Raw genomic sequence first — 15,275 nt, forward strand, 5'->3', positions numbered from 1 at the left:
GAGACAGCCTCCAACCTGGTGCTCTTCCTCAACGGGCCTCCCTACGGCTGGGAGGGTGCCCAGGCCAGCCAGGCCCTGCTGCTCTTCATGGGCATCACCTACCTGGTGTCGCCTTTCGGCGGCTGGTTGGCTGATGCCCTCCTGGGCAAGTTTGGCACCATCCTGCTCAGCATGGCGCTCTACCTGCTGGGCATGCTGGCCTTCCCTGTCATCGCCGCGCCGCACACCCGCCAGGGCCTCTGCGGGGACATCCCCTTGTTCCCCGTAGAGAACTGCTCCTCTCCGGCGGTCAACGCCACCGTGGCGCCTTGCTCCCAGGTGGGAGCCACCCGCTACTGCGCCACTGCCACCTTCGTCGGACTGGTCCTCGTGGGGCTGGGCGTCGGGTCGGTCAAGGCCAACATCACCCCTTTTGGGGCGGACCAGGTCAAGTATTATTTGGCAGCTGTCGAATTGTTTTGTGGGTGCTGATCTGAGCCAGGGGATGGCTGTCAGGAGTCAGGCAGTCAGTCATGCAGAGGGGCCTGCCTTGGTGCGACGGACAGCGCGCCTACCGATTCGCATCTCTGTGGGTGTTAAGTCTCAGGGGGAATCAGATCTTCCAGCTTTGTTCCCTGTGTAATGCAAGATGATAAGTTGTACCCTGTTAGATATAATTCTGATGTCTATGTGGTGCCTTATCTCTTATGGCCCATGGTTTCCTGGTATCCCTGCCTTCTGTGTGGTACCTGATTCAGCTAAGCCATCACCATCTGAGGAGGAGTTGGGATACTTAATGGCCATTAAGTGGATTGTTAATTATTCTCTTTGTAGAATTTGTACCCAGTTAATTTAACCTTAGAAAGCTCATCAGGTAAAATACCTGATACACATTTTAGCTTTGGCAAGTATAGCATGGGCCTTCTAGGGCAGTGGTCAGAGGCCTTTATAATCCTGTTGTAAATGAAGGATAGAGAACAAACAGTTTTTTATGCTTTAGGTATTCCCTGTGTACTGCACTGTGCCCTTGAGTGATGTTTTTGTGCAGGCTAACATAAATATGCGCCAGATGACGGGTGGGAAAGTACTCTGAACATGGTAAATGTATTACCTGTGCCGTTCTAATAACGACACGTCCTGTCAAATGACCTTACTCAGATCCACTTCAGAGATACCATTCATTGGATCATCACTGCAGAACCAAGGGGCTTTACAGAACGTATCTGAGAGACAGCTCATAGTTCAATATCAACTGAAATGAGATGTTGCTTGTATTTTTTTTACAATCTTATGCTAAGGTAATATGCTGACTGTGGACATTTGAAATATAATTTCTGCTTTACATATTGAGAATTTCAGATGCTTAGATATGGAGTACCTTTTCTAAACAAGCTGTCCTTGATGTCAAAGCAAGGAAGATAGCTCTGATCCAGTTGCATGTCTGTTTACTGGCCCATTGAGTTCTGGTTAGAGCAGGTTTTAGAAATGCCATGAAATTAATTTTGAGAGGTAGGAACTACCACAGTATCTTTGCCAAACATACCTCTGTTCTCTGTTCAGCAGTTTACATTTGTCATTCTTTGGCATTTCATGTATTATAAATTCTGGAGTTCTGGGTGAAAGGCAGTAGATAAATGTAAAACATTATTATAGCATAGGATTGTGTTTCCCCTGTGTATTGGTTCTGTTTAAGCCAGCATGAGCCTATCAAGTGAAATAGCTTTAATATGACTTTATCTTGTAAGGTGTTTTTCAAAACTGACTGCTTATCCCCAGAACACTTTATGAACGTTAAATGTAAGAGATAAATAACGGTAGGAGCAGAGCAAAGGAAGAACCATTGCCAATGGAAGTGTAGCTGTTGTAGCTGGATCTTTTTTAAAGGCTTTCCCCCCAGGATTTCACAGAAAGCAGTTTTTGGCTAGGTTTGCAGATAATTCACAGTGATTTATGTAGGGTGAAGCAAAAGAAATACTCCTTTCTGGTTCATAATATTCAGTAGAGCTCTGCCGAGGACTGGATTTTTCCTGTTCTCTTTTTCTGGTCTACCTATTGTTAAATATATTACAGCACACCACTTAACCTTGTTGTGCAGTTTTGGGCCCTCTTGGGTGCCTTCTCCCTGCATAGAAATGTAGCAAACTGCTGGGTAGATAGATATGTATTGCTGGGAATAAAGTCTGTCTCCCAAAGTCACATTCTTGGGAGGCCAGAATACAATGCAAACATGTTTTGGCTGGGTGTGTGCTGATAAGATTTGTCCTCTTTCCCTTAAATACCAAACAAAGGAAAATATCAGTTGTATAACATGTACTTCAGCTGACATGAACCACCTTTCAGATATTGTTAATTACATTTCATTGCAGATCTCTTAAAAATTACCATGTAAATCCTTCAATGAAGATTTTTTTTTTTTTATTAGAATAATCACTTTGTGGAAGATTAGAAACTAAATCCCAATACTTATTTTCCTCTGAAGTTAAAAAGATGTAGTTTTTTAATTTCTGTTGAATGGATACTTTTAGAAGTGCTGTTACAAGTGATTAAGTAGACTTAGTACAGAGTAACTTTTGCCAATCAACTTAGCAAAAAAAGGTAATGCAACCTAGGTACAAACTATAACATATATAAGGTATAAATAAGAGCTGTTTTTCTAAAAGTTGCAGATTGATCCATCATACAGGTCTAAATCTGAACTGATGGTTCTCAGAATAGTGGTTATAATCATGTGATATGTATAACCTGGCACTTTCCAGTTCCCCTTTTAAGTGCGAGTGTTTTGCTGTCACTTCCTGTTCTATGTAGCAGTTGTGACTTTCTGTAGTTAGGAAACAATATGACTATCCCTCATTATTGTGAAAGCTGGTTTAGCTCCAGCATTGAAGCCAACATTAGTAGTAGACTGCTGATCTAGTATCAGCTATAATAATTGTTCTAATTATAGATGAATCTGTTCGGGGGTTAGGGTGATTAGAGGTGCTAGTTTTAACCCACGCTGTATCTTATTTCTCAATTGCCATCATAGTAGTTGAAACTATCAGTCCATAACCTGCCAAAAATCTTCTAGCTTTGCTAAAACCATTATTGTTGCAATAGCATCACCAGAGGCAGGACACCACTAGAAATAGCTGATTTAAAGATGGCTTTAAAGTGTTTTTCAACCTTTATTTATTTGTAGAATTTAAGATTTTCCAGCCTCTGGGGAAGAATGGGGACCATGTATAAAGAACTGAAGGTCACTAATTGCAGGTTGCTTTTTGTTGTCGTTGAACTGTCTAAGACTGCAGATAACAGTTTGAAACCTGAAGTTGTGGCATTCACATGGGCAGTAGTAATTTGTTTCCTACAGAAACAGAATAGATATGACGCTAGTGAGAGGAAGCAGACTTTAAAGGTGGACTGGCCAAATTTTAGCGTAAAAATTTGAAATTATATAGCAGCTGACTAGTACTGTTACTGAGAGCTCTGTTACTGAGTTCTCTCCAGATGCTCTCAAAGAATAACTGGTGTCTGCAGTGATGGATTAGAAGGTCAGAATTTTGTAAGAGTAAACTTGACTGCAGAACACTGTTGTCATTGCTCTTTCTTTTGTAGGCTAAGGGCAAGGGCAAGCTTCTACATTTTCATCCTTGCTCTGTTTTGTGGCTGCTCACATAATTGGCTGGGATAAGTTTGGGGGTTTTTGTTACATTTGTCACTTGTGACTGTCAGTTGAATACAGGAACAAATGAAAACTGCTAATGTCAGTAACTTTTAAATAATCTTTTTATGTGAGTCAAACAGGAGGTCATAGCTTTGGATCTGTCATGATGTGAAGAGGGAGATAGAGAAGATTATGACATACTGGATCTTTGAAATGTTGAGGTTTAGGAAATACTTGAGATCATTAGCAGGTGATGTCAGAAATCAGATGTCACAGCAGAATGGTAGGCACCAGATAGGCAGTAGCTGCAGCAAAAATGAGAAATCCTGTGGTTAACCATTTCTTTGGAACTGACATAGCTATAGAGAGCTGGGAAATTACTTCGTGACAAAGCAAAGAACCTAAACATAGGAACTATGGAGAAGCAATGATGCTTCTATAGATTCCTGTCTCTTTACATAAAAATCAGGAAAGTCTAACAGAATCTTAATATTTGAGCTGTGTAATATTTTTGGTTTCAAGCTGTACAAGCTGCTCTGATTAGTACTTGGATCATTTCCTAAGAAAGTTGGCATTGAAAAATCCAGGGGAGGGATAATTCAGCAAGTGATCATCTTTCTTCTAAGTCAGAATGAGGTCTCAGTATTAACCCCAGGGACAGCTGTGCTATGGAAGGTGCTGTCGGTCAGATATTTGTAATGACTTTCCATCAGGTGTTGTAACTAAAGACCTAGTTAGTCTTTCTCTCCTTTATTTTACTTCATTTAAAATTTTGTTCTGATTTTAAGATGTTAACCTTATATCCTAAATGAGTTTAGAGTATTGCAGTGCAGAGTTATACAGCTGATGTCTCCTCTGCTGAAAGCGGCTGTAAATAACCTAACGATTACACAGTTCCTGTAACATAGTGTTCCAGGCACCCAGAATTCTTTATCATGATAACTGTGGTCATAATTGCATCTCATCTGACCATAATCAATCTGATAAGTGTTATGTATTAGAAATTCTGATTTTGAGAACTATTCCTTTACTATTTTGAAATGCAGTACCTTGTAGGTCCCAGTTGTAAAACTCAGAATGTCCCTGTGCTTTTCTTTCTGCATTTGAATTAACTATATATAAAGGATAGTTATCATGTATATCAAGAAAAACACCTCTTGGACTGTAGAAAAATCAAATGTTACATTAGATTTTCTTTTTCAAAAGGTATGTTCGATGTCTTGAAAGTAGGAAGATTATTTTATTTCCTCTTTAGAGGCCCACCTGAACACAGGCAGCATTGACTTGTGGCCGATATCTGACAAAGCAGCTGTGGAGAGAATGCTTAGAATTGCTCATTTCCTTCATTTCTTTGTGGGTGGGGTTTTTTTGGTGGAGTGTTTTTGTTTAGTTCTTGGGGAGTGATGGGAGGGTTTGGGGTTTTTTAAATTGACATTTGCCCTGTGGTTTAAAAGAGGAAAATTTAGGGCATTTGGGATGCTCCTAGTACAGTAGGCCAGTCTGTGTTTTTATTGAAGCAGAAGCACTACTGGATTGTTCCCTAGTGTTCCTGGAGAATGATGGGCTACCCCGTGTAGTTGGGAGAAAAGCTGTGTGTAAGGTTTGAAGAATGCAGGGTAGTGAACTGGAGACTCAGGACTGGAAGTTAGGTAGTGGTAGTTGATCTGTATAAGTGACAGCTGTCCAACACTGGTAAATTCTGTGGAAAATGTCTGAAACTGAGCTCACTTGTGAAACAATGAGTTACCTAGAGCAAATAGATCGTGTGTATTAGATACTGGCTCATGTTCATTGAGTCAGGACACCTTTGCAACAGTTTTACTACAGTGTTTTTGCTCAGTGATGGGACGCCTTGCACTCTATCCATGGCATTTTGCTGACATTGTTTGCATTTTCCTGTTGTAAGTAAAACATGGTAAGTGCAAGAAGGTGACCTTTTTCATACCTTTTAGGCACTGCTACTGTTTTTAAGCTGTTTTGTTGTGATGGGGACAAAATCTTTTAAACGTACCTATTTTGACTTTCAGTGCAGGGATGTGGAACCTTTAGCCCGCGGGACAGATTTGATCCAGGATTCAGATGGTATTTGTGCCATTTATGTGCATCATCTTCCTGCTGAAGTTGCTGGTAGGATGTTAAGAATATAATGAAGCCGGTGGTGGTGGTACCACAAGGAGAGTGCTGCTGTGCTTGAGCACAGAATGAAATTGAGCAGCTGAAGTGATAAATTTTTCTTTCTGCTTGGGTGATTGAAAATAATGCAAGCATAAGGGGAAAAAAACAAGAATTCCTGCAGTTTTGTGAAAAATACTTGTCCCTGATAAAAATAAAATAATAAAATTCTAACATGGTTTTCTCCTTCTTGGTCCCTTATTAAAATGTAGTGTCCGCTTACGAAGAGAATAAACCAATCACTTTTGTGCTGTCAAATAATAGCTAGCAGGAGAAACTGAGTAGCCTGCTGTAAATGTAATATAGCTAATATTTTGGGCAGCTGATGTGATGTTTGAAAGGAGCTACAAGGATTGCCGTTTAACTACCCTGTTTTCTGGTTTTGATTAAGACATCTTCATAATTCTTCCAGTTTGACAAGATATCCACCAGCTAGTTCAGTGTGATTTTTATTTAGTTATTAATGTTTATCAGTAAAATTCCATAGTGGCGTTTCAGACATGGCTGTAATGTGATTTTTAGTGTGTTTTTCTGTTTCCTCGTACTTTGAGGAAGTGGAAAATGTGTTATTTTCATTGTAAGTCTGTGGTGTGTCTGTCCCTTGAGCACTACATTCCTTTTTGGTCACTCTGTTTCAAAAAGGATACAGGAGATGGAGTGGGAAGGGCCACAGATATGGTCAGTAGTTCCCGTGAGAGGAATCATGGAACAGTCTACAACTTCCTGTCTCTGAAGAGACAGCTAGAAGGAAGATGTGGCAGCGGTTTGTGGAAATAATGGTCATGGGGAGAGAGGCAGAAGTGGACTAGGGATGCAATAAAGCTCAGCTGTCTTCTGTTGTTTCCTGGAACTAGGTAAAATGAGTGAGGTTAATACAGGGCAGGTTCAAAACAGGCAAATGGAGGTGGTTCTTCCCACTGTATAATTAGCTGGGGAGCTCTTTGCCACAGGCTATTATGGTTTCTAAAAGCTGACCTGGGTTCAGAGGCAGGCTGGGCAAGTTCATGGAAGCAAGATTTTCTGCATTTATTAAGTAGATAGAAGCCATCCTTGTTTCAGGAAGTTTCTCAGAGCTAATGGTTCGAGGTTGGGATAATACTTGATAGGAGCATCATGTTGTATTTGCCCTGTTCTTACCTGTATAGAAGTTTGCTTTCATCTCCCAGCTTTTCTTTGCATAGACATAAGCAAGGTCATTTGTAAGAGGGAGGATGGGAAATTATCTTCCTTGCAGAAATTATAAGAGAACTAAGACTTTATGATGAAGAAATGGAAACTTCATAAAATAGATTGCTAACTCTTTGCATAAGTTGGAGCACTGTGTTTACGAAGTAATTGTTTGCTAATATCCTGTTGCCATTTGGGGTTTAGAAGGAGTTTCTAGCTTGATACACTACTGCAGGTGATGACTGCTAAAATTAGGAAATGAGTACCAAGTTGAAATTGGAGAGAATTTCTTGGGTATAGGCTCCAGGATTGTGTTTGACATGCTAACAGACCTACCTGAATGCCTAACAATGCTATTAACTATGCGTAGGAATAGGTGCCTTCGTATTTCTTGTTAGGCGTGGTTAAATGATACAGATGGGTTTGTGCACCACTGAGAAACTTGAAGCTTTAAATCAGAACTGACGACATCAAAAACTTATTTCAAGACATAGCTTGCTTTTCATATTGCCAACTAAACAGGGATCTTTGGAAGAGCTGGCAAATGAGGAAGGAAAACTTGCAATTAGAAATCAAAAACAACTGACTCAGCGAGACTGGTGCATGGCACTGACTTGCTAGTCACTGTTAATGGCTTTTCAGTCATAAAACAGTGACAAATAGGGTATTATGAATTCTTCTACAGACTAGTTGATCTTTTTAATGAATTTCAAATTTTAACTTGCATAATTTCTCTTACATCACATTTTATGAGTGATGCTGGGTCCCTGTGACATAATTACAAAACATGGGGTGATTTATGATAGGCAATACAGAATAAAGAGTGATGCTGAAAACTGTACAGGATAATTCTGTAAACCAGGGATGTCTTTACTTTCTCTGGAGAGATATTGAGAGCTTCAAGCAGAAAAATAGCGCTATGAACAGTGCTAACTTAATAGAGGGATAAATGTTTACTGGGGCCATGTCATACCTCAGGCAACCCAAATTTATTTTTTTTTCTTTTTTTTGTAAAGGTCAGAATAGCAATTCTTCAGTTTATGTTCTGATGAGAGGCATTAGCACTGTGTTAAAATTTACATTTATGTTTTAATTACCAAGTAGTCATTTGAGGCTTAGTAAATGGAATATGGCTAACTGTTACGTGTATACAGTTGGAAGAAGCAATTGTTGCAATAATACTAATATAAGAATTTTTAGTTAGCTTAACTTTTTAACACTAATTATTAAATTAGTTTTATTTAATTATTATTAATTTAATTATTTAAAAAATAATTATTTTAACTTCTGTGGATTATGGGACATTAATCAGAGTGAGCTTTGTGTAAATGACCAAATGAGAGACAGTGCAGTAGAAATAATAACGGCCTCTATGGGGAAGCTACGTAGTTTAGTATTGTATGGCATTTCTATCCCTGTGCTGAACTTCTAGAAGGTCACTGATATAATGGGGTAGCTCAGTAAGGTGTCATTTCATCAAATACCATGGTAAGCCCAGAACACTTAAATCATTTCAGTATGATGCTAAATTATACCTCAACTCTTCAGTGCATTGAACTTGATTGAATTCTAATAAACAGGCTTAATTTTCTTCAGAAATTAAATGACTTGTTTTTGATCTTTTCCAGGTCAAAGATCGGGGTCCGGAAGCCACAAGAAGATTTTTTAATTGGTTTTATTGGAGCATTAATTTGGGAGCTATTCTCTCTCTGGGAGGCATTGCATACATTCAACAGAATGTGAGCTTTGTTATTGGATATAGTATCCCAACAATTTGCATTGGGATTTCATTCATGGTTTTCTTATGTGGTCAGAGTTTCTTCATCACAAAACCACCCGATGGTAGTGCCTTCACAGACATGTTCAAAATTCTTGCGTATTCTTGTTGCTCAAGAAGGAGAGATGTGGAACATTCAACTAATAGGTTTGTAATGAGCTCTTTTGTATAGTCTGAATTCAGTGAATTGGCCTAAGAGTTGGAAGTAGTTAGTTAAAACTAGCCAGCAGTAAGTCACACTAGGGAATACACTGAAATACGTAGTTTTGCTTTGAGAACTGGATCTGGAAAACTGGAGTCCTGGAGATATTTTCTGGGAGTTCAGGGATGAGAGAGGCACATTTTGAGATCGCTGGATCTCCATGCTGCAAGATCAAGTTTGCTGTTTTTAATTGAATGCTGTCTTGCCAGTTCAGATTCTGAAAGATTCTGATGTGACCTAAGTATGCTGCTTTTAAGCATTAGTTAACTTTCTTCTCTGCTTAGATATAATATGGGATGCCTTCTGATTTGAAAAGCAGTCATCTGCATTTAATGTTGTAAGCGGCTTGATGGGCAGCCAAAATGTTTACTGGCTTTTTGCTTTCCAAATGGTTACTCCACTCTTAAGAGATGCCCATGGAATGCTGGTGGCTGAATTTAGTTACTGATGATAAAGAGATGTCAGGTGCCTCCTCTGCAATGGCCTTTCATGTATTCAGACTGGAAAACAGTTCAAAGAATTAGAATAACCTGTATTTTGTGATGTTGTTTCTTAAGTTCTGTGTATTGCAGTGCCAGTTATTTATCTGTGGTGGAGGGTGGATGGGAAATAAGGGAACCTTTATGATGGAAATTTTCAGCTTGTGCTTTTACCTGCTGACGGTCCATTCTGGCCTAGCTGTTTTGCTGTAACTTTGGAAACGCATGAACTTTTTATAATGAAGTGTCACAAGATTGCAATTTATGTCATTTTTTTTGTTGTTGCTTAACTAAATGTTTCAAATTCTTTTCAAAAGCGAAGGCCAAGGAGTACTTCAGCAACCTCGCAAGCAAAGCCTCTTTGAAACGGCCAAGCTGTCTCGTGGGGGCCCATTCAGAGAAGATAAAGTAGAAGATGTGAAAGCTCTTGTCAAAATTATCCCTGTGTTTTTGGCTTTAATACCTTACTGGACAGTGTATTTTCAAGTGAGTAGTTACAGATGGTTACATTTTTATTTTACATATCTAAAACCCATCATTTTTAATTTAAGGGCCATAAGTTCCTCTTCTCCCAGTTGCATTTGAAAGTCTTGAGGCACTAGCATTAAGTTGCAGTTCTGAGTCTGTGTTATAAATTTAACTCCTGTCTGAAAAGTATCCCCAGAGCAGTTACCTGGAGGGGAACACACAAAACCTTTTGAGGAGAAACTGTTCTAAAAGATTCACTTACAGTTAGTCTTCTATAGCTGTGATTCTAAAGAAGACAGATATTGAAGAGGACTTTTCAGAACGCTGGTATTGACAGTTTGACTTGTTTAATACCCATGTATTCAGTAATGTTAACTGCTTGTCTTTCAGACATCTGGGATTGCATCCCAGGAATTATTTTAATAATATTATATTAGCAAAAATCATGCTGTGTGATGGTAGCATCTTCTGATTTTTTTTTTTATTTGATAGATAAAATTGTTGTGGAAAGCTGTATTAGTTCACCAGTATGACAAACTATCTAATTTTGTATTTTTCTGGGGACTCTTTCATAAATATGAAACTTACCCTGAAGTTGAGAGATGAAAAACGGTTACTAAAAATACTCTAAAATAATATTTTGACTTGATAATAAAAAAGAAAATAAAATCATTTAAAATGATAGTGAAAACTAACATTTGTAGAGATTAACATACCTTAATTATTGTGCTCTGGGTAAGAAGTCTAGATTTCATTTTAATTAATTCCTTTCTGGTTCTTCTGTCTCAGTGGGATGAATTAGGATAGCAAATATGTTTTGGGGGAAAACTAAGCAGAAATTGCTTTTAAAGTCATGTGAATGATTCTTTGTGATTTTAGTAAATGTGAATATAAGGATTAAAAAAGTCTTGCAATGTTCTAACAATAATTCTTTTTGTTTTGGTATATTAGCACTTCTGGTATAATCTTTGTTAATTATTATAAATGTAAGAATATCTTGCTCTCACTACTCTTTCTCCAAGTAATCTCAACTCGATCTTTCCTAATGCTAGATGCAGACAACATACGTATTGCAAAGTCTCCACCTGAAAATTCCTGAAATATCAAATGACACCAACTCTATTCATACGGTAAGCAGGGCAAAACAAGTGAAAAAGTATGTTTTCTTCAGTTGAAATGCAAGCCAGGTAAGTATTGTACAAAAATTCTGTGAAGTGAAGGGGAATGGATGGCCACAGACATGCTCTCAGAAGCATGACACGCAGTGCAGAGATTTTGGCATATGGAGTTCAGAGTGTCCTGTTCTGAATGTACTCAGATAACTTTCACTGCTTTAATTAAGAATGTCTTTATCCTTCAGTGGACAAAGTATGATCTTTGAAGAAACCTCACAAATCTATATGCCCTAAGTTTTCAAGTTGTAAGTAGTACAGAAGCATTCCTACAAACTCAGCAGGAATATCCATACTTAACTGAAACATTAATATTTGCAAATTTGGAATCTGAGATACATTTGTAACTTTATACTGCTTAATCAATATTCACTTTACCTTGAATCAGTTTAGCGTATTGATGAAGTTGTTCAATCAATATTTTTTCAAGAAAGGCTGGTATCCCATGATTCCAGAAATGGTACTGAGAAGTAAAAACAAAAAGCATGAATGTAAGTGATTAACAGGCTTACTAAATGTTCTTTTAAAATTAAGTTTCTTCTGTTTTAGTTAAAATTAATAGCAATAAGACAGAATGGCTTCAGTCTTTTTTTACAGATCAAAAATACAAAATGTTTGTACTTAATTTTTCTTTGAACTCGCTTGAAAACTCAGCTGCTTCTGAATCACAGCTGAAGGCTCCATGGAAGTTAGTGATACTGGCTAAGTAAGACTTGCAAACCTACCAAATGCTAGTTAGTTTTACACAGTTAAAAACAGTAAAGAGTAGTCTCTGACTTTTTCAGTTCAATGCATGCCATCAACAGAAAAATTTAAAGGGAATTTCCTCAACTGAGTTCTCAGTTTGTGAGGGGGTTTTTTTGCATAGCTTTTGGGCATAGAAGGCTATGGCCACTTTCAGTTCAGGGTTCAGTTTTTTGGTGTTTGAGTTGCATGTTCATTTAAAAATAAGGTATTTTCTTTCTTAAAAATTCTAATTAGTCCGAGGCTTCTGTTTTAGTTGCATCAATTTTAATTGTGGACTACATTTAAGGTGGGGTTTTTTTAGTGTGTAGTTACTTCTGCTTTAGGACAGTTTAGTACAGTTACATTTTGATATGTAACAGATTTTACTTATTTCATTGAGCTTTCCACATTATTGCTGGGGAATCAGGATTTTTCTGTTATTATGAACCACGTGACTGTCTTGTTAGAACACTGTCACTGTTGGGACTAGAGAAGCAGAATTGCTTTCTTCTAACAAAGTGCACACAAGACTTCAGAGTTCCATTGTCAGTCTGAATATTAAAAATAAAAATATTGTCAGTCTCAATATTTATTGTGTAGAAATGAACATGGAGCTTTGGTTAACAAACTGATCTTTCCTTGTCACCTTTTTGGGTGTTAGAATTGTTTTCAAGTTGTAAGTAGAGCATTATGTTTAATTAAATTAGTTTGAAAAATTAATGGCTTTCATTGCTTTTGCTAAAAAGATTTTAAAATACCACTTATGCCATGTAGCCACTTTTTCTAACTTAAAAGTGTGACTTTAAAAGTTAATTACCTGGTTTTAGTGTTTACTTAAAGTATGCAGAACTTGAAGCAAGGATAATGGAACAATGATCCTAGTCTGTCCTGTTAATTTTAGATAATGATTTTCTATCTTGCATAACTGTGACTGGCTCCTTTTTCTGCAGCACATCAGTTGTGTTGTTGTTTTATTTTGAAATACTTTGCTGTGATTGAACAGCATTAACAGCATAAATCAAATAAGTTAATTTGATTTTTGTTATCTTCCTTGGTATGTGGTCCACCTGAAGGATGCTGACCCGCAATCTGCATTATGTAGGTGGTATATTTGAAAGTGATTCTGACTAGTTTCGTTTCTCCAAATGGAAGTGATTTGAGGTAATTAAGAGAATTAGCAGTAATATAACGTTTTACATGAGCAGCATTGTACCTTATCAGGTCTAGGTTTTCCTTAAGGTTTTTTAGGCACCTCTGCCCAGTGTTAATAAAGATATATTTCTGCTTGGTATGAAAAGAATGAAATATGTGTATGCCCTTTCAATTTGCAGGCTCCTGATAGAGAAGAAAATGGAAAAGCATATATTTTAAACAAAAAAAAACCCCAAGTGATTGATCATATGAAATACAGCAGTGCCAGAGGCATTTGGTATTTTTCTTCTTCCTTATCAGATTCAGCAATGATAAAAAATTCCTACATCCTTGACTCTAATTACACAAATTAGTGTTTGTACAAACTGTTAACACAGTTGCTGGTCTGATATTTGAGAAACAAAAGGGTGAATGGGAAAGGGAAGGAAACTGACAGTTTTAAAGTTTTGCTAAATATTCCAAAACGAGCAAGAATTTGACTAACTCAGCAGAATTCACTGTGCATTCTTCAACCTATGTGAAGATTGCTAAACAATGTATGTGATCTTATATATCAAACTGCTGAACATTTTATATATCAAACTGCTGAACATTTTTATATTGCCAAACCAGCTTATTATTTCATTTTCAAATCCATGATCTTGAAATGCCTGGGAAAGGTTAAAGAGAGATCGGGATAAATTCAGTTTTACCATCATCATCATCATAACTTCTTGGGGTTGGTGAACCAGAAAGCATTTGCCTGGGTTCTTTGGAGAAGGGACAAGTGTAATGCAGAGCAAGAAAACAGTAGTATTTTTAATGACTGTTGTTACAAGAGGTTTGCATGCAGAGAGCACTGAAAATGTTCCACATACGTATGCTAATGCTAGTTGGAGATTTTGACAAAGCTGAATGTGGACACGGCTTGATGCCAGTTGATGCTCTTGCAAACTCTTGTGAAAGTGCCAACTCCTGCTTAGGTTATGTGACGAACTAAAGGTTCATGTTTTGCTAACTCTTGTTTTTGCAGTGTGTCATCATCTCGGCCATGCTGGAGTGGTAACAGCAGTCAGTGAAACAGGGTTCTCATCTGCAGTGAGATGCATGCCCACACCGTGTTAGAGGCTGAGGGCTTGGGGGTTTGAGATACTTGCAGTGGTTGAGATTTGTAGGGAATCTAGTTGTCCTCCTGTGTTACTGTGGCTGTAGCTTTAGACTGTCACAGGCCCCTTGGTCATCCTGGATCATCTCTAGAAAAATACTCAGCTATTCTAACCTTGAGTTACCACACACAACTGAAACAGTTTAGTATGAGAAGCTCAATCTGCATCAAAAACACAGATCATAGTCCAGTATCACACTGTTCTAAATGCAATTTTAAAAAATATGCCCAAGCCATAACATTTTTATAAATCTTCCTGTACTGTCTTAGTCTGTTAGCTCAGAACACATGCTAAATATTATTAGGCTTGGTAGAAATTGTCTCATTCATACAGACGGGAATCTTACTCTCAATTACTGAATCTGGCAAATGAGAAAGGATACATGTATTACACCATGCTCTTTGTTCATTTGACAAGTGTAGTTTAATGTTAATTGAATTTTGTATTACATTAGTAAAACTGTTTGTACCATTCTGTGGCATACTTCTGAAAGTTCTAAGCCTAGTAATAGGAGATCTACAGAACCTGGCTATTAAACTTTTCATGACTGGAGTAGAAAAAAACTTTAATTCTGTCAGACTAGAGTACATCACTGGAAACAAAATAGTAGGGACTATTTAATTGCACTAAATCACTTCCTGTCTTGTATGCCACTAATAACTGACTATGAATGCTTTTAAAAAACTATCTTGGTGTATATTCATTTAAATAATCTGCACAATTTTGTTTACTAGATTTGAGTACAATCAACCATTCCTCAAACAGGTGTTCTATGACCAAAAAAAAAATCTTAACAGAAGTAAAGCTCCCAGAGGATAGTGATTTTTTTTTTTCCATTAAACATATTTCAGGATGTATGCAGAAAAAGTCAGATGTTGCAGTAATGCTAGTGGCCATCTCATCTTTCAAAAGGAATTAATATAGTTTTAATTAGGTAGTTAACTCTTTAACAAAATTAATTCAGAGTAAGGACCTGAAACTTAGAAATCTTAGAAAAAAATCCTTTGCAAAACATCTTTGAGTTCTACATTTTGTTTTCTTAGAGTTCTGTCTTCATCTGCCCAGTAATTTTCTTATTCCTCATTTTTCTTGGAACGATGTGCAGTATTACTTGCTTTTGTGAAAGAACCTTTTTGCGCTGAACACTTGATGTTGTTCAGTCCCAGTGGAAAGCTCCTACACCCCCAACACCC

At 37.6% G+C, this 15,275-nt stretch overlaps 1 protein-coding gene across 1 annotated transcript in view; it reads left to right on the forward strand.

Moving 5' to 3' along the window:
* Window positions 1-15,275, forward strand: part of SLC15A4 (solute carrier family 15 member 4) — a 36,245-nt gene that overhangs the window by 5,987 nt on the left and 14,983 nt on the right. The window contains exons 2-5 of the mRNA XM_026859961.1: window positions 4-426; window positions 8,590-8,885; window positions 9,737-9,905; window positions 10,940-11,017. Coding sequence (XP_026715762.1) covers window positions 4-426; window positions 8,590-8,885; window positions 9,737-9,905; window positions 10,940-11,017 — 966 coding nt within the window. The remainder of the gene's footprint in view (window positions 1-3; window positions 427-8,589; window positions 8,886-9,736; window positions 9,906-10,939; window positions 11,018-15,275) is intronic.

The sequence above is a fragment of the Athene cunicularia genome (assembly GCF_003259725.1).
Source record: "Athene cunicularia isolate RWA chromosome 15 unlocalized genomic scaffold, athCun1 chr15_part1, whole genome shotgun sequence".
NCBI lineage: Eukaryota > Metazoa > Chordata > Aves > Strigiformes > Strigidae > Athene > Athene cunicularia.